This window comes from Buteo buteo, chromosome 2 (genome assembly GCF_964188355.1).
Source record: "Buteo buteo chromosome 2, bButBut1.hap1.1, whole genome shotgun sequence".
NCBI lineage: Eukaryota > Metazoa > Chordata > Aves > Accipitriformes > Accipitridae > Buteo > Buteo buteo.
The window spans coordinates 56,049,168-56,075,126 of record NC_134172.1 but is presented as its reverse complement, the minus strand read 5'-3'; the positions used below and the strand labels follow the sequence as shown (position 1 = coordinate 56,075,126).

The window sequence follows — 25,959 nt, the reverse complement described above, 5'->3', positions numbered from 1 at the left end:
AGCAAAATGAGTAAGTGCAGTCACTGGAGAGCATTACTCTTCCATGGGTAGCAGCAGCAGGCAGATCACTCTGTTCTTTAACTTCAGATCTTTTGCAAGGTAAACTTCTCCTGACCTACATGTCTCTCCCATGCTATGGATTAATGCACTGTAATACATTTGTGTGTCTCAAATTACTGATTCTAGGAGCTCTGCAGAACACAACATGGGACAACTGCAAGAGTTGTGCTGATCCCTGGTAAATGTCACCTTGAGAGACAACAGCAAAACACTAAGGTTCTGGATCCCTTCACGCAGAAAGGAACCATCCTGGTGGGACAGCAGACACAAGATGGGGAATGAGGTCTCCCAGTGATTGGAAGAGGAAGGCGAGAAAGGGCAAGACACAGCCCTGCCTCTAAAATGTGAAGTGAAATACTGCAAGAGACCACACCAGGAAGAATTTCACCTAGAAATAAATACTCCTCCGCTCAAAACAGACTGCATGCCAGACACAGCTACTTCAATGCTAGCAAATCAACAATGAGACATTCCACAGAGCAAAATTCTTACTGGTACATATTAAAAAAAGAAAACAACAATGAAAACACACAACCCAACAGGGGGAAACCATATTTCATTTTTTATTTTAGAATGTGGCATTGTTCCCCTAACATCTATGAGTTCCCAGAATTCGAGAGGAAGGGAAAATCAGGGGACTTATTTGGGTGCCCAGCTGTAGGAAGCAGCTTCTAGAAACACTTGACAGGTTTCAAAGATTGAGAAATTCAGATGATTTCAGAGGCAGCATTGTTAATTTACGCACTTATTGATAAACTCAAGCTCAACAGCTCTTGTTGTTCTGTATGACACTGTACTTCTTCCTGGGGCTCTCCCCAGCAGAAAGAACAGCTGAAGTCTTCCTCTGAACACAGAAGAATCAGTGTGAACATTGGCCTCTTGCAAAAGCCAAGCATTAAAAAAAAGACTCGGCAGCAATGGGCCCTTACAGTCTACAGTGCCACCCATAGGTCGCCAACAGCAGCAAAAATACCTATTCTAGCTTCGACTGGCCATGGGCAAACAAGTGAAGGGGAAAGAAAACTCGGGGAGGCAGGGGAAGAAATAAGAGTTGTCACTCTTTTAAGACTATCACTTCTCTTCAACCACTCCAGTTAATTCAGATATCTGAGCATGCTTGGTGAAGGTCGGCAGTATTCACAAGGGTGGGAACATCCCCAGGAGTCACCAGCTCCATTTTTACAGAAGTGGGCAAATGCAGGGATATACAATGGACTGCAACACTACTACGTAACCTCTACAGCACCCAGCAGGTTTCCATAAGCCTATTCCACTCCCTTTTCTTTTTCCCTCTGGCAAGAGTTTTTGACCTGTTTAACAAGCAGATAAAACTGGCAATCTTCTAGACTAAAAGAAATGCGTGTGTGTGTATATCTATATCTATCCATCCCCCACCTACTCATCTTGGCTTTCCAGCACATAAAGCTGTAAATAGTGACATCAGGGGACACACAGCTGAATTTCAGACAATACCAATGTAAAAGCACTTCATTAAAGAAAAAAGGTTCTTGAATCCGCAGGGACAAATACTCTCTACAGAGTAATCCATTAGCAATGCCTACCTTATCAGAGGTACTGCCAACACAGCATCCCAGCCAATACATAGGTGTACACTACTTCTCACAGTAACCTTCAGAGAGCACAATCCAGCACTGTGCGAGCTCAGTTTATTACATTGGATCTTTCCTCAATGGGTACACATCCATGAAGTCCCCGTGCAATGAGGTAAAACCCTTCTACAAACGGTGAGAGACAGGGAGTAAAGGAGAGAGTGTGCAACACACCCACCGTTTCATCAGTGCAGATGGAGTGTACTTGGGTCCCAAACATAACTGAGGTGAAGATGAGAAATAGGAGAGCCTCAAAACACAAGAGGATGAGAAGAATCACTGTAGTTGGTGGAGAGAAGGAACTGCATTCTGTGAAGACAAAACAACAGAGTTGGAAGGGGAGAGATCAGGTAGTGCAGCAGCTGCAAAACACCTGCTAAGCCATGAGTTTTCCATACTCAAACTATCAAAATAAATTATATGATCACATTCTCAAAAAAGTGCACAGGGAAGCTCTGACATTCTTGAGAATATTCAACAATTAAATGATCAGTCCTGCAAGTTTAAAAAAAAGCAAAACCAAAAAAAGCCTGCAACACTTCCAGAATGCAACATTCTTTTCCACTTAGGTGTTTCCCCAGCACACTGGCTAGGACTCTACTCTGCTCCATTTCACCTGTAGCTTCTCCCTTAAACCTTAATCTTAACAGATTTTCCACAACGATAAAGTCCATTAGAAATCTCAAGCTAGTGGTCAGGACACAAGGATAATTATTTCTGTTGCACCAACATAAAACCAGAGTATGCTTCCTTTCATAACTGCTTTAAGTCATAACCTAAAGAAGGACATACTAAGCCAAATTCTTACTTTTCCTTGTACTCTATAGTGCAAACTCAAGCAAGAGCTGAAAAAAAAATCTGAGGAGGTAACTGTAAAAGAGGAGCAGAAGAAAGGAAGAGGAAGAAAAATGTTATAGGGCAAAAATCACAGTGCTGAGTATTGTAAATGTCAGAACACCTCCAGATTTTTCTGAAATCCAAGAAACCAGTATCACCAAAACCCTCTATTTTTCTCATGAGATGTTAAGCTTTAACAGATACACCATAATCAGGGGCTAACACAATCAGCACAAATCCAAGGCAGGTGGAACAGATCCATCTCTCTTAACAGCTCTGTTCTGCCACCTAAACCTGGAACAGGCAGGAAAAGTGCTTACCCCCCAGATACAGGCTCTGACAAAGGGGGCAAAGGAAACTCTGTCTTTTGATGTACCCTTCCCCTATAGCCCTGGCCGCTGTAGTCAAATCCAGATGTTCTCAGTGACAGCTGGCAGCTGTTTTACAAAGCTTTGAACCGCAGAACAATCTTGTCAAATTCAGTTCATATGTGTAAAGGTACCCATCCCCTGCAGTATTATAAACTAAAACCGGCCATTATATTGAATGACACAATTGAAACTCCAAGAAAAATGAAGCTAATGTTCTTCCAAAAAAAAATCCACAAGCAGCATATACATCTGCACACATATTCTTTGACAGCTTGCTGTTTGACTCAGCATTACCTAGAAGATCTCCTACATCCATTTGTTTTTAAAAACACATCTCAACTGGCTTTGTGAAAATTTATTCACTGGCGGCTCTGGAGTGAGGGCTGGGGTTTTTTTCATTTGTTTGTTTGGGTTTGGGTTGGGTTTTTTTGTGGAAAGGAATTGTTTGTTCTCGTGAGGATGGATTTTTGGATCTGAGTTAGCATGTCTTCTTGGCAGTCTTGCAAGAATGATTCACACTACCCTTTTAATAAAAGCATACACATTCTTCTTATCTTGTGTTGACATTCAGGAGATTAGTGCTGTGTTCACGTCAACAGTAGATTATTGCACACATACTATCTAGGTGTCTTCACATCTCAGCTTCTCCCTAGGCAGTATCAGGCTTAAGTTAAAACAGCACTTTTCAGGACAGAGATCCCAGCAGGTCAGAAAGAATTACGAAGTTCCAGGATTGACCATTAAAAAAAAAGTCAGGCAGCAGAGGTAGCAGAGCGGACCCCTGATAGCAGTCTTCTGAAACCAGAATAAAAGGGGTTGCCTTACAAGCAAGCTGCATTATAAGGTCTTATTCATAGGCTAATCTGGTATTTTAATGAGGCATTTTGTTAGTACTCACTTGTCCAGTCTTCTTCAAAGCAATACAAGAAGTGAAATCCCACCATGATTAAAGCATGCAGGGAAATCAGTGCTATATACATCTGAAAAATAAAGGATGTAATATAGGTATCAGGTAAGTTTAAAGACCAAAACGCTAAATCTTCTAAACACTAAAAAAAATCAAAGCATTAAGACTTCAAAAAAAAAAACCCCAAACCACAAACCACCCCAAAAACCACCAAGCCCTCCCATTCCCCCTAAAAAAGCACCCTGAAGCTCGCAAATGCCACGACTACACAGACTCATTCTGGCCTTACTAACAGCTCTGAGTGAACTCGAGGGAGACTGCTTAATTCAAAGCCAGCTGAACACAAAACCCAGCCGGACACAAAACCCAGCCTCCTGTGCCCCAGTGAGGCCTTCAGCACAGCTTACTGTCCTTATCTCCACTGAGTACAGCGCAACTTTTGGAGAACAGCAACACTCTGACATTGAGGTATCATGTTGTCAAAGCTTACATCCTTGCTCTTGAGAGCACTAGATTCCCAGAGAAACAACAGCTAATGCACAGCTAACCACAAAATGCACTGTATCTGTTTTTCAGCACAAGTTTCAGAAAAATTTTTTTTTTTCCCCAGTAAGTATTTTTCCCCGAGGCAGATACTGGCACAGAAAGTTTCTCTCAAGCTTTAATACTTTGTACTTAATACTTTTTGTTTTAAATTAGGTCTTAGCTTTGTAACAAAAAGCTTTACACTATACACAATGCTACATACACTACAATTTACTGAGACATGGCTAAAAAGATGACTGTCCTGAACATACAGGCTCTGACAGAGGTCGGCAGATATTACAAGGGAGAGAGATTTTGTTACAAGAAACCCCTGTGGAAACAGTAAAAGGTGACAGGAGAGTATTTTGTTTTTCCTTGCAAGTTGAGCGTGCTGCCGTTCTTTCACCTCCTCAGGTCTCAAAAAGAATAACCAAGAACAAAACCAGCAACCCTTATTCTGTTTCTCTCAACTACATTAAGTATGTAACACAGTCAGCTTGAAAGTAGATGTCAGTTTTTAATAGAAATCCTTTTGATAGAATTAAAACACCTAGCTCACTCCTCAGGGTGAAAAAAAACTTGCTCAAGGGAAAGAAATGGGATTTGTTTTGTTCTGTAATCCACATCCTAACAAACCACACCATAGAACAGTAAGCCTTTCCATTTAACTGAAAACCTCCCCCTTGTTACTTGGAAATCAGAGAACATTCTTCCTTGAACCTAGAGATGTCTCAAAAGATTTATTAATAAAACAGAGCATCACTGAAACTCAGCCATGTAATGTTCACGCTACTCCCACGGGATACTTGCAGTTCACTTTGATGAAACAGATTTCAACCCTTTCAGAAATATGTAGTATTCAAGTTTGCACTTCTGTTTTCTTACTCGTGATGCCACAGATGTAGTACAAAAAGTCAAACACCTCCTTGGTTTTCAAGTATGCAAATAAACCACTTGCAAGTAAAAGGTGGATAATTCTTGCCAAAGGGGATGCAGGCTTCCCACTCCTCACTTAAGATGTGGCAACAGCTCTTATTATATGATTCCACACAGGTACTCATACAACTACAACATTTAGGAACCCTACATACGGCCTGGGACCCTACCAGCCACAGTACGGTGTAAAAGGATGGCCCACACCTCAAAGAGCTCAACACCACGATAAACTACTCACATTCCGAAATAGGGGCCCAACAACTGTCAACACAAACCTCACAAAACCCTGGCAAATACTTCCTATGATGCCTTTTTCCTGTTGTCATGTTGTGTTTGTTTCCTAATCAGCGGAACAAAAGTCTGCAACAGTTCCCTGTAAAGTTCTTCTGAAACAGGAAAGAAGAGAAAGCCAGCCTTTGGAGCTGTTTCACAGACTACACACAGCATTTCAGCGCTGCCCGTTGGACAACCTCAAGCACCACTTGCAAAATACTTACTGTAAACAGTACAAAGTACTTCTGGTTATTCTCTCCTACACAGTTATTGACCCACGGGCAGTGATGGTCCATTTTCCGAATACACCTCTTGCAAACACTGAAAGAATACAGGTCTTTATTTATAGCACATTTCATTCCTTAGCATAATATTCACATCAGTGGTTCTGCCAAAATATGGTTTGAACAATACATTCAGACAGATGGAAAAAAAATCTGTGATTTAGTTTAGTTTTAACCTATTTGGTCCGTGAAAATGTCCACAAATTAAAACCAAACAAAAACCAGAAAGACATGAAAAGCAGAAATGAATATTTTTCAGAGTTGCTAATAACAGACTAAGGTTTATTTACCAACATCAGCTGGTAGCAGGAACTTGCAAAAAAGAAAATTAAATAAAGCATTAGAAAAGATTCTTGACATCAAGGTAAGCCACAAACTAGCATAAAACAGCTGTGGCAGTCAGTCAGGAAGACAGTACCACAACATACATTCAAGGTAAAATTAGATGTTAAAACACTTCACAAAACCAGAATAATAAAATCAAAATTCAAATTCTTGGCAGCACACATATTGTGGCTAGAAGTCAAATAATTAAAAGATTATTACTTTGTCTGAACATCATTCTCTTGCTTAGTCAGTAACTGCTTCAACTCTCATAATAAAGGAAGTCTTTTTCTCTGCCGCTTCCTCATATGATAGGAGACGAAAGGCAGTCTCCTGATACCACATTGCACAAACAAGCACAGAAATCAAATATGAAAAAACACAAAACCCCCAAACAAACAATAGACCCAGAAAGGAAACAGCCATTCCAGAACAATTCTGGCAGCACTGAAACAGAAAGGATTGAGGGCTCTGCTAATTTAATTTTCTTCTTGTAACAAAAAATATTTTGACCTCAATATAAACAATAAACTTCAACACCCAAATGCTTAAGGGAAACTCAAACAAAACCATAAACACATTCTTATGAGCACATATGAATAAATAATAGAAAACCTCTCCGTCAGAACAGCCTCGCACTCACTCTACATGGGGGGGGGGGGGGGGGGGGCGGGGGGAATCCCCAAGGATACATGCCGTGCCTGAAAAACAAGTGAGTTGCTATAGCCCTGATCCTAAATGAAAGGTTGGTCAGGCAGTCCCCCAGCCTCCTGGCATGGGGCCAGACCAGGAGCTGCTTCTCCTCAGGCAGGCACAGGTACCCTGTTACTTGCCAGCCCCAGGTGCAGTGGAAAACAGGAAAAGCCTTGTTTCGCTAGGATAAACAGCCTGAAATGATTTTTGAGCTACATGGGGACTAAAATCAGCTGGCACAGTAAAAACAATTTATCTGCCAGATAGCATCATACTTCATACGACAAGTATAAATTACTGGTTTAAAAAAAAGGGGGGCAGAGGCAGGGCATGTGGTGTAAAGCAGGAGGATGTCTGTCTCCCTGTGGTCTAATTTACTGCATGCAGATGTGCACACGCTTCTCTTGGGCTCTGAAACGGGTAAGTACCCAAGCAACCCCTTCAACCGCTCCTAGATCCTAGATCCCCAGAGAGACAACCTGAAGCAGCCAAGCCAAAAATGACCTCTGTGAAGGAGATCGCTAAGGCTGAGAGATTTTATTCCATGCATATGGACCAAGAGCAGCTGGATGACAGGCAGAACACAAAACTAGATGGTAGAAAAGGAAACACAGAAACTAAGACTGAAAACTATAGGCAGCAGGGATTGCCCATACTCAGACACTCTCCCCCTGCTCAACCACGCAGCTTCCAAACACTGGCAGGAGTAGTTTGCTGGGCATGGGGGACTCACAAAATAGCCTATGAATCAAAAAGCACCCTGGTCCCTCAGGCATACAGCTAGCAGTATCTCCTGCTGATGCATATGCACAACCTTGATGTGTTGAAGTCCAATAAATTCCTCTACCCCACAAAAACAGGTTTGACTGAAGATTCTCAACAGCATCAGTACTCAGTGGATCAGTTTCCCAAATCTTAATGTCTAAAAAAGTTATCTTAAAGCATAGAAAAAATGGAGATGACATTTTGTGTTTAGCCAAAGAGTCTCTCTCGTTCACCTACACTGCCAGTCATCAGCAAGACAGCATTTTAGATGCAAAGTTTCATTCATAATTGAAGAAGTGTCAGAGGGGATTCTACACTAGCATTCTACAGTAGCATTAATAAGTGATAGGCATGATCACATTGCTCCTGCTGAAAACCAACTCCTGATTTTGATTAAAATAAAAAAACAACAAAAAAAGAAAAACATTTGCAAACTAAAGCTCTGAAAATAAATATGAAAAATGAAAACAGCAGAACAAGTTTGTTCAGCTCAGTACCACATATTGCCCTCCCCATAAGACCCCTGCATGATCAGCAGTAACCTGGATACAAACTCTCTCAGGATGTATAGGGTTTTGAGTAGGTAAGGAAGGGGCACCAGTGCAAACTCATTAACTACTTTTTTGGAAAGCAGGTTCGCTTGCTTTAAAAGCAGAAGAGAATTTTAGGAAGTGGTTATTTTTTTTTGCTCACTGCTTTTAGTACTAAAACGCTCACTACCCGTTACTCTCTTCAGGGAAGTTTATCCCACTGGAGAAAGAAAGAACATGACAGATCAGTAGCCATACTGATCTATCACAAAGCACAAAACAAAGTCACAGTACTCAATGAAAATGTTGAAGTCAGAACTCTTAAAAAATATTTACGGTTACCTGAACTTTAGTTTTAACTTAAATATAACTTCTAAATAGAATCTACAGTTAGACAAATGGGTTTGTGAATAAAAACAAAAATAGAAAGGACATTGACCTTTTGAGAGACATTACATTTTATGGATTTCTATCCATTCTGGTATATAATGTCTCTTTTTAAGTCACATGTACACGAAGATTTAAGCAATGTCAATTACAGGTCTGGAGTCAAGGCATTCATTTTAAGTCTTTCTCACTTCGCAAGAAGTGGCCCCAGCCTGCTATAGATGAAAACTTCTCTCAGAAAAGGCCTGAGATTTCTTCAGAGAAGCTTGAATGTGCCTGGCACTATTGACAACAGAATTCAGATGCCAATCTCTGAACTTAACCACTCCAGTCTGAGACTCCAATATCAAAGCACACTGGGTAATTCTTGAGGTCTTGACAAAAGGGCAATCCTCAGAAAAGACTTTACCTGCAGTGATGTGCTCTGTCAGGTTTGATGCTACAACACTTTGGGCACTTGTAAACCACCTGTCCTGGCTTTAGCTGTAAACTCTCAATGAACTCCTTTGTGGCATTACCTTTGGGTACAGCACCCTGCAGAAAAAAAAAAAAAAACCAAACCAGAAGATTAACCTGTGGACATTACAAGTGCTAAGAACAATAAGATGACATAAAACAATGGGAGGGGAGGGAAGAGAAAGAAATAAAAACTTCCCTAAGATCAACAGAGTTTCGGGAAGAGCAAGAAGATTCAAAAAAGAAATTAAAATGAGGTCCTAGTATATGGAACCACACACTTAAACATTATTTTGGTGGTTTGTGTTTTTCTGAACATCAGCAAATCCTCACTTAAACAATCAGTCTTTTGTAATCCTATAGTAACCTTACAATATTTAAGAATCCTCATCCCTCTCTTCACATCTATCAACAAATTTATCATGCCAGTGTTTCATATCACAAACTAGAAACCGCAGATGTTTTATTCCAGTAGAAGCAGCTACTTACGAAGTATCACTGTGTACACTATGTTGCTGGTAAACGCCTCATGTATTTATAGCTATGCTTCCATTGCGTATTTGTTATTTGTATTAGGGTTTAACATTCAAACAGTGAACACTAAGAAACCTCCCACCTGAATAAGACTAGGCAAAACTTTCTTAGTTGTGCAATTGCCACTTTAAAATTCATGTCTTTAAACAGGTAATGTATTGCTGCTGCAGGACTCTTGAGTTCAACAGTTTCTAGCCCTTCTAGGGCTCAAAAAAACCCAAACAAAACCGAAAACCAAAGGTCATGAAATATACTGTATTAAATCGGTGCTGGTACATTGGCATAAATGCACCTCTGCGGATCTACGGCTTTTATACTGAAATAAAAGCAGGGCTGTAACATTTTAACAGATTTCTGACGGAACAGGTTTTTTTAACACATCTATACAACCTCCCAACAGCAATAAACAGGACTAATACACATCAGTGAGAGAACTGCACATTAAATCATTACTACAAGGCTTTCTTGAGCAGTCTTTGGGTTTTTCCACAAAAACCTCCCAATAGGCCTGATCAATTTAAAAATTACCAAGACCAATTTCCACAAAATGCTACAACTGATGTTCTCTCTCTTTAGTACACAGCAAAGCTCAAAACCTTAGGAATGTTTTTGGCAAGAATCCACAGGAAGCAGCTCCTGAAAAGCATGACACACATTACCAATTCTGAAGAATTCAGGTGTTCATTTATTTATAACAAGAATTCCTGTTTGTTTGCCTCAGCAGTGCTTTCTGTTTCATTCTGATCCTAGATGTGTCCCTGTTTCCCCATATACTGGCAGCCTCCTTCATCCCTGACTCACACTGTCTGCCAGATGTTGCTGCATCCCCTCACTTTATCTCCCCTCCTCCATTTGTTTAGCTGATTTCCTCATAAAAAGCTCTACAAAGAATAGAACAAAAAATTCGGACTGGCTCTCACCATCGACACACAAAAATCCCACCATGTGCTAGGAATTAATGTATCCTTTCCCAATTACTCTGCATAGAGATTGTATCTGCTTCTCCAACTCTGCTTGCCCAGTCTGCTTCAGAAAACAGCTTTTGTTTCAAATGAGTCCCTGCTAACTCTGCAAAATAATTCCAGTGACCTGAAGGTCCCGAGGCATTAAAGCCACACAGCATACAATAATTAACAGCAGCAACAATGAAAACCCCTAGGATATCAACTATATAACAAATTGCTGCAACCCTGTATTCCCAAGTCCACCAGCTGTAAGTTTCAGAGCCTCAGCTACTGCTTACAGTTCTGCCCAGCAGCAGTAGTGTGCAATGCATCAGTCTTTACCATAAACTGTGAAATTACCCCAAATCAAGCCATTTCTGCAGTGCTGTGGCCTCTGGGAGAGCTGGAAACTAAGAAACAAAGATTACACTGAATTTTTAATGGCACCTAACAAGGTTTCAAGTAGGAAATTACATTGGGAAGGAATAGAGTATCAGAGGCATACCACCATTCCCAGTAGCAACAAGAACACTCAGGAGGAAGGGGTCAAGAGGAGTGAGTCTAAGCTTGTTTTTCCTTCCACTGACTAGTGGAGTAGGGGTTTTGAACTGATTCTACTGTCTAGACGTTAATAAACAAGATACACCATCACACTTCACTCAGAATAAGCATCATGGTACTAAACTCTACCTTCTCACTAGCTGAAAGACAAGAAAGCAGCAGACCAGATCTCTCATAAAGCAATGTCTTACAGAGACATACAAGGGGGTCTTACAACTCTGATGCTACCCACCTGCCTAAGAACTGTCAGCTCTTAGCAAGCTCACATAGTATTTATTTCAGCATGGTTCAATAAACTCAACTAAATCACTAATATGAGAGATGGTAACATGGATTTTCAAAACAACACATGTTCTGCCCCACTCTGCTGAAGCAATACTTGCCAAGGCAGACAACCAAAACCAGCTTTTCCAGCTTTCCTGTTTGTCAAGACACAACAGGCCACAAACACGAGATCTGCCACTGGGGAGAAAACAGCGTCAGAGAGAAATGCTCCCCTTCCCAGTGCAAAAAGAAGAGCTGCTCACACAATGGGAACCTAAAGCTGGGTCCTTGACTTTGCATCTGACTTGAGTGGGATGAGAAATTAGCATACCACATCAGCACTCTCACTCAGCAGGCTGACACACAAAAGTTATTTAAATCTGTCACTCACTCAGCAACTGAGTTACCCAACATCTAGCAGACAAGAAAAACACCGCCTGTTTCTTTCCGAGACATACAGAGATATACTTACTGGATCTGTCAGCATAGCACGAAAATGTGAAGCCAAAGCGAGGAAAGCCAAGGTGTTGAACAGTGTGCCATTGATGACACTATAAACATAATCTCTTGATGGAACTAGCATGACAAGAAGGACTACAAAGTCCGCATAGAACACCAGCATCCAGGTAACGACAGCACATGCAATACCACAGCCATCTCGAATAAACCACATTGTTTCCAGGGAAGCACGGCTAGGAGGTGGAACACACTTTTCTGGCTGGAGGTATTCAGGTTTCCTTTCAATATCTCTGAAGCGGTGGACTGGAGTAATCATCATAGGCTATTATGTCCATACTTGCACCTGAAAGAGTCAGAAACAGTGATCACTGCTTTGCAAGACATGTAGACCTCTGTTCGCATAATGGCATGGGGATCACGTGGGAAACTCCAAACTGCAGAAAGTGAGTTGAAAAAGCAAAAAAGATAAATAAACCAAACACAAAATAGTGCATTTGGAAACTAGACTCTTGTGCTTACCAGAATACTTCTTACTCAGAAGACTCTTTAAGTGCTTTTAAGACTTTCTTAATTACACATTAAATCCACCTGTGTGCCACCTCCACCCCTCCAGAGGAAAGGCAACAAGCATTTTAATGAAGAGAAAGTGGTCAGGTAGGTGCCAACAGGAGCTGCCACAGCAGGAACTGAAGCAAGAACTGGACACTGTCACATGAGTAAAAAAGGAAAGACGTGGCACAGCTGGCAGGGTCCCTTTTTTCTGTCTCAGACCTGGGGAAGGGTCTCTCCTACAGATACTGGGAAGCTTAGCAAGTGGAAGAGGTTTCCTTTCTCCTTAATCACTGACTCACGGCTTTGGGGTAACTGCAAAAACAAACCACTGTGAAGTAGCAGTGACAGGAACTGCTGAAGAAGCAACCCAGGCAAAGATCTTGACAGAAATTTCTAGTCTTGGCTGGAGGATGCGCTTCCTGAACAACAGCTATCCGACTCTCACCTCCTCCTTCGGCCTTATGTCCCTTGTACGTCTTCTGCTTTGCCATGCTTCTCCTACCACCTTTGCTCCATCTCTCAATGGCATTTGTTTTAGCTCCCCTTTAGCACTTCTAGCTAACTCCACTCCACTGTAATAATGGCACTAACAGGACACTTGCTGCCATTGCCCTGTCCTCTCTGTCTCTGCCAGGCACCTTGTCTACCCAAAGGGTAAGGTCCATCTTGAGCTACTGTACTACTCCAAGTATGCACAGCACTTACTGTAGTTTCAGTGTAACTCCCACCAAACACAGGCATTTGAGAAAACAAAAAAGGTGTTCATAAGACTTTGGCAGGCAATCGATCTGCACTGTGAACACACACCACTCAATGTCAGAGCACACCTGGAATGCTGCGCTTTAAAAGCGGCTCTTTATACACCCAGCAACTTCTTTCAAAGACACTTCTTAACAGGGTATTTGCACAATGCTCTAAAAGCTCAAAACCAATACAATCCCTACATAAAGACCCACCTTCTACAAAAATGGATACAATTATTTTGCTACCAAATACACTGAATTGCATATACCTAAACAGAAGGGTTCAGCCTCCTGTTTCAACATGTAAGGATTATTCTCATTTCTTTGCAAAAAGAAATAGAACGCATTTTTCCATTTTAATTCAGAGAAAGGGAGACAATGTTCACTGTTAATTATGTTTTCTGCCAAAAAAGTTCATACTAAAGTGATTTTTGTGTTTAATTGTTAAAAAAGTGCCACTGTCGCCTATACAAAATGGATAAATTTTACAGAAAACACAGTGAGAGGATCACAGAAGTACCCAGGACCTTAAACTTCTCTCAAAACTTTTATGGCTAAGTTCTGTTGAGTACAAGGAGAAAGCTCTATTTTGCATAACACTGACCTAAACTGAGATGCTACTGCCCCTACCTAGACAGGGAAGGAGATGAAATAACAAATAGAAAGCAAACTATCAAGAGGACCAAATTCATAAGAGGACAATTAGTCTCCAACAGCCAAAGAGTAAGGTTATTAATGAGCAGGATGATTAATTAAATCCAAGCACATAAGTGACAAGCTTGTGCATGTTAGTGCAAGTGACATGGAAGAGAGGTGACTGGAACTGCTATTGCCACAGTGAGAGGCAAAAGCCAGGAGAGCAAAGTTACTAGGTGCACAGAAGTGGATGAATCAGACCGTTTACAATATTTGTTTTCTAACATAACTGGTATAAATAAACTAGGAGAATTAGGTATTTTCTTATATTTCTGGTTTTAGCATTTAGTATGCTGCCAGGTGAGAGAGTTTAAGATGTTTTATGAATCTGAAGAAAGTCACATGGATTAATGGTAAAGTGTATCAGTCTTACACTTATACATACATCACACAGAACAGAAAAATCAGGCTAAAAATGTGCACGTGTGGATCTCATTTATGTTGGTAAGGAAAAAAACCAACCAACCTCTCCTCAATCACAAAATTCACATACCACATTATAATTACTTTGTATTTTAACCACAGCTATAATTTAGCCTCATGACTCCTGATCCTTACGGAGACAAGCTATATAATTTTTCAGAAACAGTGACTACCCAAACAATCTGGTGGTCTAAGTTCAGATATATCTATACCTACTAGTAAATCCATACCTTTTCCCCAGTTTTTCACAATTTCTCTAAGGACGCTTAGGTATTCACATTCACACAGACTTAACAAGTATTTTAAAGACTCAATCCCTCCCCCAAGGAAATAGGTTAACCTTCATTGCATTATTTAATAATCTTATTAAAATTGTTATGCTGGTTTGCCAGCTCAAAATAAAGCTGACATAATTAAAGACTCATGCCTGGCAACACTATTTATTTGACAGTAACATCATTGCATTAAAAAATATGAAAGAAAACAGTAATTTAGGTGTTTGATTTTCAAACGGAAGTCTTCGACTTGACACATCAGGTGCAGTAACAAGCTGGTATAGTCCTGAACACAGACTTTCAGGATTTTTTGCCTAGACTCTGAGCCTTTCTCCACCCTCACCCTGAGGTTTTGTTTCCCAAAGCAAAGGAATGAAATGATCACAGGAAAAGCAAACTCCTATTTAACAGAGGAATTAGTTTGACAAGTCACCTTAAGGCCAGTATTAGTAGAGACTGACTGAAAGCTAGACAAATACATAGTGATTAAACTGTGGGTTTAGTCCTGAACAGCACACTTCAGCAGTCAAATAAAAATTAATCTCTCTTGCAAATGCAGGAAGTGGTTCCACTCTAGTAAGAGTTCTACAGCTCTCTCTCAGAAAGATTATTGAGCTGAATTGGAGGGAGGAAAAAAACCCACAAACCTATTGCTGTGTAACTGTCTAAGGAGAAACTGGAAGGAGCCTTGAGACACCTCAGCCTGAAAGTCTGAGGACTCGTTTCTGCAGTGCAGTAAGGAAGCAGTTAAGAGGATAGAGCACAGGCCTCCAATTCTGACTTCTGGCTGGAGGACAAATTTGTTATTTAATGCCCTTTGTTATTTAATGCTTGCTTTAGAGGCATCATCAGACAACAAAATGAAAAAATCAGTAATCAGTACATAAACATCGTTCATTATTTGAGAAATACGTGTGTGTTTTAGTGTACATTATCTTAAGAGTCAAGTTACTGCAGCATAGTGTCTCAGCCTCTCTTCTACACAACTTGGTTAGGTTTTGGGTTTTTTTTAATTCCCAGTTCTTAACATACACAAACATCTGTTTTTGTTTGTGTTGTCCAACCTGGTATTTTCATACAAACAATTAAAAAAAAAAAAAAAAAAAAAGATTGTGGGGGGAGGAAGCAGTAACTTGCCCTAACTGGTCTGGCCTTCAATCATGCCACATATGAACTTAATTTATAACACACAGATGGAATATGTCAGTTCCTCCTGCTCTGGAGCAAACAATATGTAAACAATGAAGGCAAAGGGCTTAAGAACTTAATCACAGTGTCAGGCTACAAGAGAGGCCACTAGGTAAGTGTGAGATACAATGACAACACATGCATCAATTTAGGTTAACGACATGTCAGAGCAAAGACTTTTTCTTCTTTTTTATCTGGAAGGCATTTGGCATTACAGGAATAATAAAAAAAACATGTGATATACACATTAGAAATGCAAATAAAACACATTAAAATCCACTTCCTGCTACAATGGACACTTAAAATATGCTATTACACCCTATATAAACTAAATAACTGTCTTTTGACCTGCCATAAGCCATGTAAAAGATCTATTTTTTAATGGCCTGTGACTGCCAAAGAACGCATTAAGAATGAACTAATGAATGATGTGGGCCCTCACCCAATGCGTACATGAAAGCTAACTGAGGTTCTGATGTTACAAAACTTAAACCAAGCTTAATGCCATCGTCAACCTGCTGATTTTCATGCAATTACTCATGCAAGTAAAGTCAAGCACATGGGTATGACTTGCAAAACTACAGTACTATTATGCACATTGCAACCATTTCCTCTATCGGAAGTCTATTAACATTAAAGTTTGGGAAGAGGTTACATTTTGTCATATGAACTAAGTGAATTTCAAGTTCTGCCAATTACAGGAAAACAATCAGAGGAAAAAAGAAAAGAAAAAAAAAAAAAGAAAAAAAAAAAAAGAGTGAGACCAGGGCAGATCACAGGCATTTTTTGACGTTTTCAGTTTGGGGTTTTATATACTTTAAAGAGATTCTTCAGAATAGCTTTTATGAGACAGACTTCATTGACAGTATTTTGAGACCTGACAAACAACACTGAAGTTAACTTTTACTATCATAAAAAGGAAACAAACATACATAACCAGTCATGTTATATTCATGACAGCTAAACTAGGCGAGCTAGATCCACAGGACAGGATGTCCCTTTAAATAAAACCAACAAACTTCAAATCGATAGGAACTGCAAGAGAGGTCATTTTGAAGTTTGTTTCATTTTTCTGTACATAAAACTGTCTTGATTAAAACACTGCATATTTAATCTTCCTTTGCAACAGAAATGAGAGAAAGTGTGTTTTCTAACTAACAGGGTATTTACCTATGCTTCTCCTGCCACACTTTCATACAGCCCAATCTAACAAGAAGCCTGTCAAAACTTACCAAAGCAAGTTCTAGCAGGGAAAATAAGGCAATATTAGTATTCATATATTTTTTCCTAATGGCTCCTGCAAGGCCTAAAAAGCTTTATCTGATCAGCAGGAGTGTAACAAAACAGTCCAGCTATGCTGAGAATTTTTGGCAGTCTCCTGCAGATGCATCCAGATATCCATCAACATGGCAGTTTCGAACCCCTGGTTTACAAAACTCGGAGGGTCAGTGGGACATTTCCAACAGGTCTGTGAAAGACTGCTAAAAAAAGCAAGCCTATTATTAGCAGACTTAAATTTGCTATAGAGAGCTGTACTTCCATTGGAATATTTTCAGGACTCCACACATGGTTAAAAAAGACCCAAATGAACAAACAAAACAAACCTAACCCAAATCCAAAACCCCAAACAGGTCAAAAACTACTTCTCTTGGGTTAAAATGGCAAAAGCAATAGGGAAGGATCAGGCATGGAGCTTAACACTGTGCTGACGGGACACCCAATGACTCAGATCAAAATATCACAGGGCAAAGCCAGTACTGCTAGCCCTACTCCAGCCCCCCAGGAGCAGGTAACAGGATTATGCCTAGCATAAATAAATTTTCATTTTTCTTCTGGAAATTCAGGCCACGTTAAGGAGTACAGTTTCAACGTAAGTAGTACATTACCAGCTATGGATTTGCTTTTAGTATCACAAACTTCTCTGATTCCCCTGAAACCTTTGGCTACTGAAGTCATGCAATTTCAACAGTTTCAGATCCCATACTGAAGAAAAACGGCATAAAGAAATCATTAAGTGAATTATATTAAATCCATTTAAAATAATCTTAAAAAAAAATTACAAGGCTTAAAACAAATATGTGTTTTCTGAGGCTAAATGCACAGGCTTGGATTACCTGCCTTGGAAAGAGCGCACACAAACCAGATGGTAACCCAGTTATAACATTATTCTATACACAAAGGGAGTAAGTGGCTATATTACAATGCTGCTTTATAGTCACAGTTGAGAAAACTGTTTACATCATTAACTATTTTGATGAATCATAATGTATTATTTTTTATTTTTATTTATTGTTTTGAAGAGGCCATGCGTAAACAAGACCTTAGTAAAAATGGATCACACTAAAATCATACTTTTATAATCTTTATTAGAGGAGAAGAGTCAATTGAAGTGGTGCATTTCTGAAGAATATTTTTGAACGTGAGTATGAATACGTAGAGGGAACTTCTCCCCAAGGAGAGCAGGGGGAGGTGGAAACTACCTCAAAGACATCTGTCAGATTTAGAAACTCCATCCTGAGGGCCTGGATCAGGCTGAGAGTGACAGGCTCAAGGGAGATGCAACCACATAAGGCACAAACCCCACAGTTCTCCTCTCATTTACATCAGTTTAAACAAAAAAGCAACCTCAACAGTGCCACAGGAATTCCATTAGTAGAACTGTAAGGAAAATAAGGCCAAGTTTTCTCAATTAAAAACATGGGGTTTTTCCTATCCTAATGTTTGTGGTACACAATCTCTCAGGACAGATGGTAACAGCTTCCTGGTTAATGTCTGTAACATTTCTGTTTAACTAATGGATATGTATTGTATAAATAAATTATAATGCAATAAAGACTGACCTAAGAGCCTGAGTTATCTGTTAAGTGATGGCACCCCCACCTACATGGCCTGTCAGCTGCTAGCCTGAGCAAAGGAGAGAAGACAAAGACAATGAAGTTACTGTCCAAGGTACGTAAACACTGGTCCACTATGGATGAATGACAAAATGGGGGCAACATCTAGGAACAGGGCACAAGGGCAACAGAGATTGCGGTCAGACTTGGATCTGACTTGGTCGATCACAAAGTTAGTGATCTTAATAAGCTTTTGATCAGAGATGGAAGGCACTTTATAAAACTGTTATTAAGTATGAACCATTACAAAATAACTTATGGTAACTTTTTAACTATCAGAGGGGCGACAGAGAAATTCTGTCACTTCAATCTTACAGTTTCTCAATAGACTAAATACACACAAGCTACTTAACCTATGTAAAAAGAGAAATGTTAATCCTGAACATGTAAATACAAATCAGCTTTGTGGCATTGCCACCTATCTGGACTAAGTATCAGAAGGAAAGAGCAGTCTTGCAGAAGGGACTGCACTGGGAAACAGAAAACAACCAATGGGGGTGTCATGTCATGCTTTCCCACAGCACTGGAGTTATCCTGAACAGCCAGCCTTATGAGAGACAAAACAGGAGAAGTTGCCCCAGTCTTCTAGACAGCTTTGCAATTTTGATGCTGAGTCAGGACTTAAAACAGCAAGCCACTGGATTAAGGGAATGTAAATTCTTAATTTGCCCTGTATCAACATTTAGGAAAAAAAAAAAAAAAAAGGAAAGACAAAAAATTAAGGGGGAAGGTTTGTCTATACAACTGGTATTATATTTAGCATCTATTTTGAAAACTACACTGCTTTCATGGCATAAGGAATGTATTTTCCAGAGAAGCATAAGAGTTGCAGCTTTACAGTTTTGATCATAATAAGAAGCTGGCAGAACCATCCTAGTCTAAAAAAGTATTCTGAATATTACCTTTCAAGGCAGAAAGAGCACTTTAACTATCAGACATACCTTTTTGCTCAGATGGTCTAACCCAGGATTTGGTTCTCACCCACTTCTGCTACAGCCCCCCCTTCACAAGCATGAACAAGTCACTCAGTCTCTCCGTATTTTTTTCCCGCACTTGTAGTCTACAATTCTTCCCTACCATATAGGTGTAGGGAAGATACAGGTACGAAGGCTGTAAGGCATTTAGATTTTAAATCCAAATACTACAGCTAAGCAGATATGTAGACCAAATACAGAGAATACATAGGGCATACATTAAAATACCACATTAATATAACAGGGACCAAAAATTTATCACCTCTATCCTGAAAAGGCCTGAAGTCATGATCCATCTTTGTGATGTTAAGAGTTAGCCTAGAAGAAGCCTATGCTGCTACTTCAAAGGACTGGAAAAACCTGCACGTTCAAAGCTGCTGTGTGTTAAAGCTTTTGAAATGTAGTAAAGAACTCATGTGTTGGCAAACTAAGTACTTCTTGTTTTGCTCACCGTTGCACTAGCAAGCACAAGGGATCCCCATCTCCATAAAAAAATATGGTTTCTGTGCGTAAACATTAATTCTGTTATCCTTCAAAACACAGAGTTGGAGACCAGACTAACTGCAATCCACAATATATTGCTTATCTATTCTTTGCTATATCAGACATCAGTAATTCAAGTAGTTATTGTAAAGAACAAAGATGTGTATCGCATTACTATCTCCCTTTATCACCTGCTATAGCCCTCTCTGTATATATGGTATGGTACTACTGCCTTCCCACTAGGACTGTATGTTTCAGTGTTGTTTTTTTTCCTTAAATAGCATAGTACTTCGCACTACCTTTATTCACTGTTACTGTTTCAACTTGAGCCCATTTGTTTTAACTTCTGCATGCCACACCACCTTTATGATTGGTCACCCCTGTCAGTTCTGCATTATTGCAAAACTCAAAGCTGAACTTCAGAAACACGCCATCCACCACCAGCTTAGCAGCAAAAAACATCAACAAGGGCCTTGCGTTTCCTCCCATTCAACATTCCTCTGTTGTCCAAGGGCATTAACACTGAGTTTTCTGTGTCCTTGTCTTGCTTGCTATTACAGCTCCTAGAACAGTGAATCCCAACATTTTTCCAGCTGTGCTCTAGCCTTCCTTCTCATTTCCCTACTTTCCCATCCCTATCCTCTGCTTTTAAATTTTTTTTCCTCCTTGCACTCCTATTCCTTCTCCTTTAACAGTACCAGTTCCGTATGGTCACCTTGTAACCTGGTGGGGTGCAGAGATACAGGGCTATAAGCCGAGATAAATCTCTCTCCAGTCTCCCGAAGCACTCCCAAGCACCCGCCCAATCCTGGGGGCACAGCCAGAAGCAGGTGAAAGGAGTTAAGATGGCAGTGCTCCTGTGGAGTAAGAGCCAGCACCTAGCTGCACCTTGCCTGTAACACCTTGCACCTCAGCAGCTGGGAACTACTGCTGTATGAGGAGGTCTTTCACACCCACAGCCTGCAGAGGCAAGCTGGCTCGCTCTTTTGGACTCCCTCTCAAAAGGACGATGTGTAAAGTGTTACTGGCAGACTTGCTGCACTGCAGTTCCAGTCAAGTTACAGGCTATCTTTTTTCTTATTGTCTGCACAACCCAGGAAATACGCAGCTCTAAACAGGAAAGCTTTAGCTTCTCATTTTCTTTAATGCAACCTTAAGTTTCAGATTAGTTACATGCACAAGTCAAATACGATGTTCCTGGTACCATCGTTCACATCTGGTTTGCTTCAACCAGCTAAGCACAGGAGAGGGAAAATAAAAACTGACAACAAGCTTTTCTGTCTCGTCATGTTTTACACTACCTGCTGTCTTCTCTCAGGAAGGCAGAAAAACTATTCCAGAACATCGCCCTAAGAAAAAGATCACGTCTACACCGTAGAGGGACCAGGGAAAACCATAAGCTCAGTCAATTAACATCTGCAGAGACTGGCTGAGCTACAGCCAAGCCGTTTTCAGACTGACACCACTGTGGGTGTAAGTCTCCTCTACAGGAGAGATATCCCATTATAGATGTATGGGAAATATCTGCAGGAGCAAGCTTCATGGCTCCACAAGCACACTTCCCTGAAATAACGCAACACATTGGTTTAAACTGCATTGACTATGCAACATGGTTAGCTCCTGTTCTACTGGAGATGCACAGCAACCCACCCATCAAGAAAAGTAAATTCACCTTAGATAGAAGAGATTCACCAAAGCTGAGTTACCAGTGCCCAGGCTACACACATACTACCAAAGACTATCAGTTGCTCCTCTTTGCTGACACAAAGAAAACTGCCCAGGAGAGACACATAACTACTTGGGCACAGCAGACCTGCATCTGCTGAGGAATTAAGCATTCATCTTCTTGCAACCTGCTCCCAACAGTTGGATTAAACTACATTTTTACATTTTTGTCTACAAACAAGCAATTTCAAACTGAAATACACACTATGCCTGTAACTACACCACCTAAAATGAAAACTAAAAAGGAAGCAGAAACATACACAAAAAATACCCAATAGATGTAAAATGTTGCGACAAATATTTTAGCTTTTAGGCAGACCTTACATTTGTCCTTTTATAAACCTATAACCACATAGAACTTTGGGTCGCTCCTTCTAACTCTCAATGAGCATTCAGTCAGACACAACTTACTACCACAAGCAGCTCCCACTGGTATGACAAATACTATTGCATCAGTGAGACAGCACTAAGAGCTATCTGACAGAGTTGTAGTGTTTGAAGGACCGGATCTTTATTGCATGTGGGGCTGCCTTTCTAAAGATGTATGAATTAATGTGTGGCTCCCCTTATAATGAGTCTTATCACTGAAACACCTATGACACTATACAAAGGACTTATCTGTTGCTTTCACTAAGCAAAGAAAACTACAATACTCACTAAAGCCTTGCTATCTACACCACCAGGCATCAGAGACAGTCACTCACTGCACCCTTGCCAGCCCCTTCTCCGAGATTCCGCTGTATCAGAAGGACCACCCGAATTTGGGCTCCTTTCCTACCGATCTGACATCGCACACCTTTGCTGTGTCAGGGGGCTGGCACACAATCTCTCTCTTGCATGCCGAAAAACATCATTTATCTTTTCTGAATCAGGATCAAAGGAAGGAGATCTAAACGAGCTCTGGTGTCCACCTGGCATCCCTCACTGGCACGCAGGCAGGGGGAGAGCACATCACAAACCAGACTGCTGCCTCCTCCTCCCCCGAGCCCATGTTTTCCAGAAGATTGTTTTCTAATGAGCCACCGTGAGCTCTTGCTTTGTCTTAAAAATCACTTTTCAGAAGTACTCCAGTAATACTTAGAAGCTGCCGTTTAAAAACAGTCCAGCTTACTTCCTACTAACATATAACTCACCATCCATTCCAACTAAACCCGCCACAGTACAGCGCCATGGTTTCAACACAGATTACTCCCGATGCTGAAGTCGCAACAGCCCGACGGTGCCATGGGACAGCCGCAGTCAAACGCCGGGTGACCGCGGCCACCTCTGAAGCGAGAGGGTCCGCTCCACTGTCCAGCTGCTCGCCGAAGGGCGCATTTCATCACTGCAACGCATTAAGAGATTACAGGACCCCCGGTTCGTCACCACAATCCAGCAACAGACTCCCAAGACCCCAGCGGAATGGCTGGAGGCTCCCAGTTTGAATTTCCTGCCGAAGGGGACATTACGCTGCTCTGAACGGCCCCCGGAGCAGACCCAAATCACGTCTTTAGCCCGGTATTATTTAACGTACTTAGCCTTGCAGTATTTAAACCCAGCACTGGAAGCACAGCGGATCAGCAGGCGGCGAGGGGCGAGCGGCAGCCCACCTCCCCTTTTCCGACCGATGCCGACAGCTCCAGGAGACGCCGCTGCCGGACGCGACCCACCGACCAGCACGCCCAGTGCCTGCCGGGGCCCCGGCGGAGGGAAGCGGGGCACCGACCGGTCCTTGGCCGGCCGCGCCAACAACACCCCCCTCCCCCCGCCTCTCCCGGCTCCCGCACGGCTGCGCGGGGAGCGGGCACCGGCAGGGCCCCGCAGGGTTGGGGGTGGGAGGCGGTTGGTCGCACGGCGCAGGCGGCAGGCGCGGCCCCCGCCTCAGCCCCGGCGACGGGATGGCCGCTCCTCTCTGGCGAACGACGGCGGCCCGCTCCCGCCCCCCCGTCTGCCAGCGCACACCTGCCCGCGCCGTCGGTCGGTCGGTGGGTCCGTCCGTCCCCTTCCCCGCCGCCGTCGGTCGCACCACCTACCCCACAGGCCGCCGCCGGTCCGGCGCGCGCCCCGCCGCCCCCACGCCGCGCGCGCGAGCGCACGCCGCCAACGCCGCCGCGCAGCGCCGCGCCGGCCGAGGCTGCCCCGCGCCGCGCCCCATCCGCCCCGCCGAGCCCGCGCGCGGCAGCGGCGCAGTCGCCCCCCCCAACCCGCGCTCCCTCCCTCCCTCTCTCCCTCGCCGCCCCTTACGCTGGCTCGGCGAGGAGGTGGGGCGGCCGCCGGGAGGAACCAGGAAGCGAGCGGCGGCGGGAGGCAACGCAGCCGCCGACCCGGCCCGGCCCGCGGGCGGGCACCGGCGGGGCTCGGCCCAGCCGCCGGGCCCCGTGTAGCCGGGGCGTGCCTGTGCCTAGTGCGCATTGACGTTCTCGGGCGAGGGAGGGGGGTGCGGAAATGCGGGGTTTGTGAGGAAAAAAATTTACCTTTTTTTTTAAACATGGGGAAGAGGCTGCGTGCCTCAGCGCCCCAGACAAGTTCGGGTATTTTTGGTGTGCATGTATCCAAAATCCGACGGCATGCAGGAGGACGGAGCGTATCGCTGCAGGTGTCGCTGGCAGAGAGAGCGGCAGCAAAGTTCACTTGACACTCTTCGTCTCCGGCCGCTGCTTCCAGCGCTGAAGGCCTCGCCAGGCATTAATCATGCGGTGCAAATTTTTGCATTCCAGGTGGTTCCCTCGGGCTGGTTTTATTTCAGCCAACGCATGTCATCCGTTTGCCATAACGAGGTTAGAGGAAAAGACATTGCTTTGTCCTTGTTAAAAAAAAACAACAAAAAAAACCCCAACACACAACCACAACTGGCATCCTTTTTGTCTGATAAGCTTCATGGTTGCCTCGCGTGGAGAATTTGAATGCCCTAGGAAGCGTTCTTCAGAGCGAGGGGGATGCCTTCTGCCCTCCCAGAGGAAAAACGAGCCAGACCCGGGCTTCCCCAGCCTGTGGAAAACTGCTGTCTGCATGTAAACAGGATTTGCTAGCTGAGCCCCTGGACTGTGCAAGAGTTTGGCTCATGTTAGGTAGACACCAGGCTGGGATGGCAGAGGGGGGAAAATGGGGGGCGGGGGGGGGGGGGTGTAAAAAAATCGCTCTTTCCTTGCAGCTGGAGCCGTTAGCTGCTGTGGGTTAAACCCTGAGTGAGACAGGCAGGACCAGGAGCCAGAATATCATCTCCCCGTGCTCTCAGTGGGAATCATAGGGTGCCCCTGCATTAACCCTTTTTTTTTTTTCCTATCAGGAATTCACTTCTACAAGGGAGTTTCTGATTTCTTCTTACTGTGTGGAATGTGAGGACACAAAAACCACGCTGCAGGGTCAGATGAAGGGTACATCTGTGCTGGACGGCAGCACTGGCAGATGCCATTTAGGGAGAACATACAAACCAGGCCCCTTTTCTGCACGGGCACTGCCTTTGCCTGGCACTCCCCTGGCCCAGGACGACAGCCTGGCCCTGCTCACCTCCTCCGAGTGAGCTACCCAAACCTCAGCTCCGAACTCAGTCAGGCTCCACCACTGGCTCTCCCTGCTGAGAAGCAGTTCACCAGGTGAACTCTGGCAGTGTGCTGTGGAACCCTCATAAACCATGGGTCAATCTCACCCAAGCAAGCATCAGCCTGAAGCCAGACAGCAACTTTTAAAATAATTTGAAAATTATACACAGGAGCTGTGCAAAAAAAGTGTGAAACTTACAGCATGAACCACTCGTTACAAAACTTTCCTTTAAGGCTGTCAAAAAAAATCTTAATTACTGCTTTAATATATAGCATGAGTTTTTAATTACATTTCCCATGCTACTTTCCCAGGGATATCTGGCACAGGACCAACAGCACTCTCCTAATGAGAGCATTGGGGTATCTTCTCCGCTCCTGCACAACCTGCCCCATGCACTACATCTTGCTCGGACCTTTCTCAGAGGTAAAAAAACCTCTGCATTTCCTCATTTTTCTTCCTCATCACTGCGCGAGCCCTTCCCGAGCACTGGGTATTTCGACAGCCTCCTTCAGGAGCTTTTACCTTGGCGCAGGGCAGGCAGAGAGCCGGGCACTGCCCCTTTGGTCTACCAGGAGCGTCAGCTTCTTGGAAGAGACGTTTTTCGGGACGTGGGGCGCTTCGCGGGCACTTGGAGCGCCGCGCCTGCTCCCTGTGAAAGCCTTCCGTGGGAAGTTTAACTGCTGTCACACCCCACTTGGCCTGTGAGAAGAGGGAGACCCCGACATCCACTACTCGCTCGGCGAGCGGAACGGCGGCTGAGGCCACCC

General features: G+C 42.9%; 1 protein-coding gene across 10 annotated transcripts in view; it reads right to left on the bottom strand.

Moving 5' to 3' along the window:
* ZDHHC3 (zDHHC palmitoyltransferase 3) overlaps positions 1 to 25,948 on the bottom strand; it is a 36,091-nt gene extending 10,143 nt beyond the window's left edge. For 2 of the 10 annotated variants that reach the window (XM_075055411.1, XM_075055492.1), the window contains exons 1-7: positions 25,715 to 25,942; positions 24,127 to 24,455; positions 11,734 to 12,063; positions 8,912 to 9,036; positions 5,744 to 5,840; positions 3,777 to 3,858; positions 1,849 to 1,979 (exon numbers count right to left, since the gene is read on the bottom strand). In XM_075055411.1, coding sequence (XP_074911512.1) covers positions 1,849 to 1,979; positions 3,777 to 3,858; positions 5,744 to 5,840; positions 8,912 to 9,036; positions 11,734 to 12,039 — 741 coding nt within the window. In that variant the 5' untranslated portion in view covers positions 12,040 to 12,063; positions 24,127 to 24,455; positions 25,715 to 25,942. The other 8 variants (XM_075055421.1, XM_075055448.1, XM_075055431.1 and 5 more) reach the window with 8 other exon arrangements.
* Between the last annotated feature and the right edge of the window lie 11 nt (positions 25,949 to 25,959).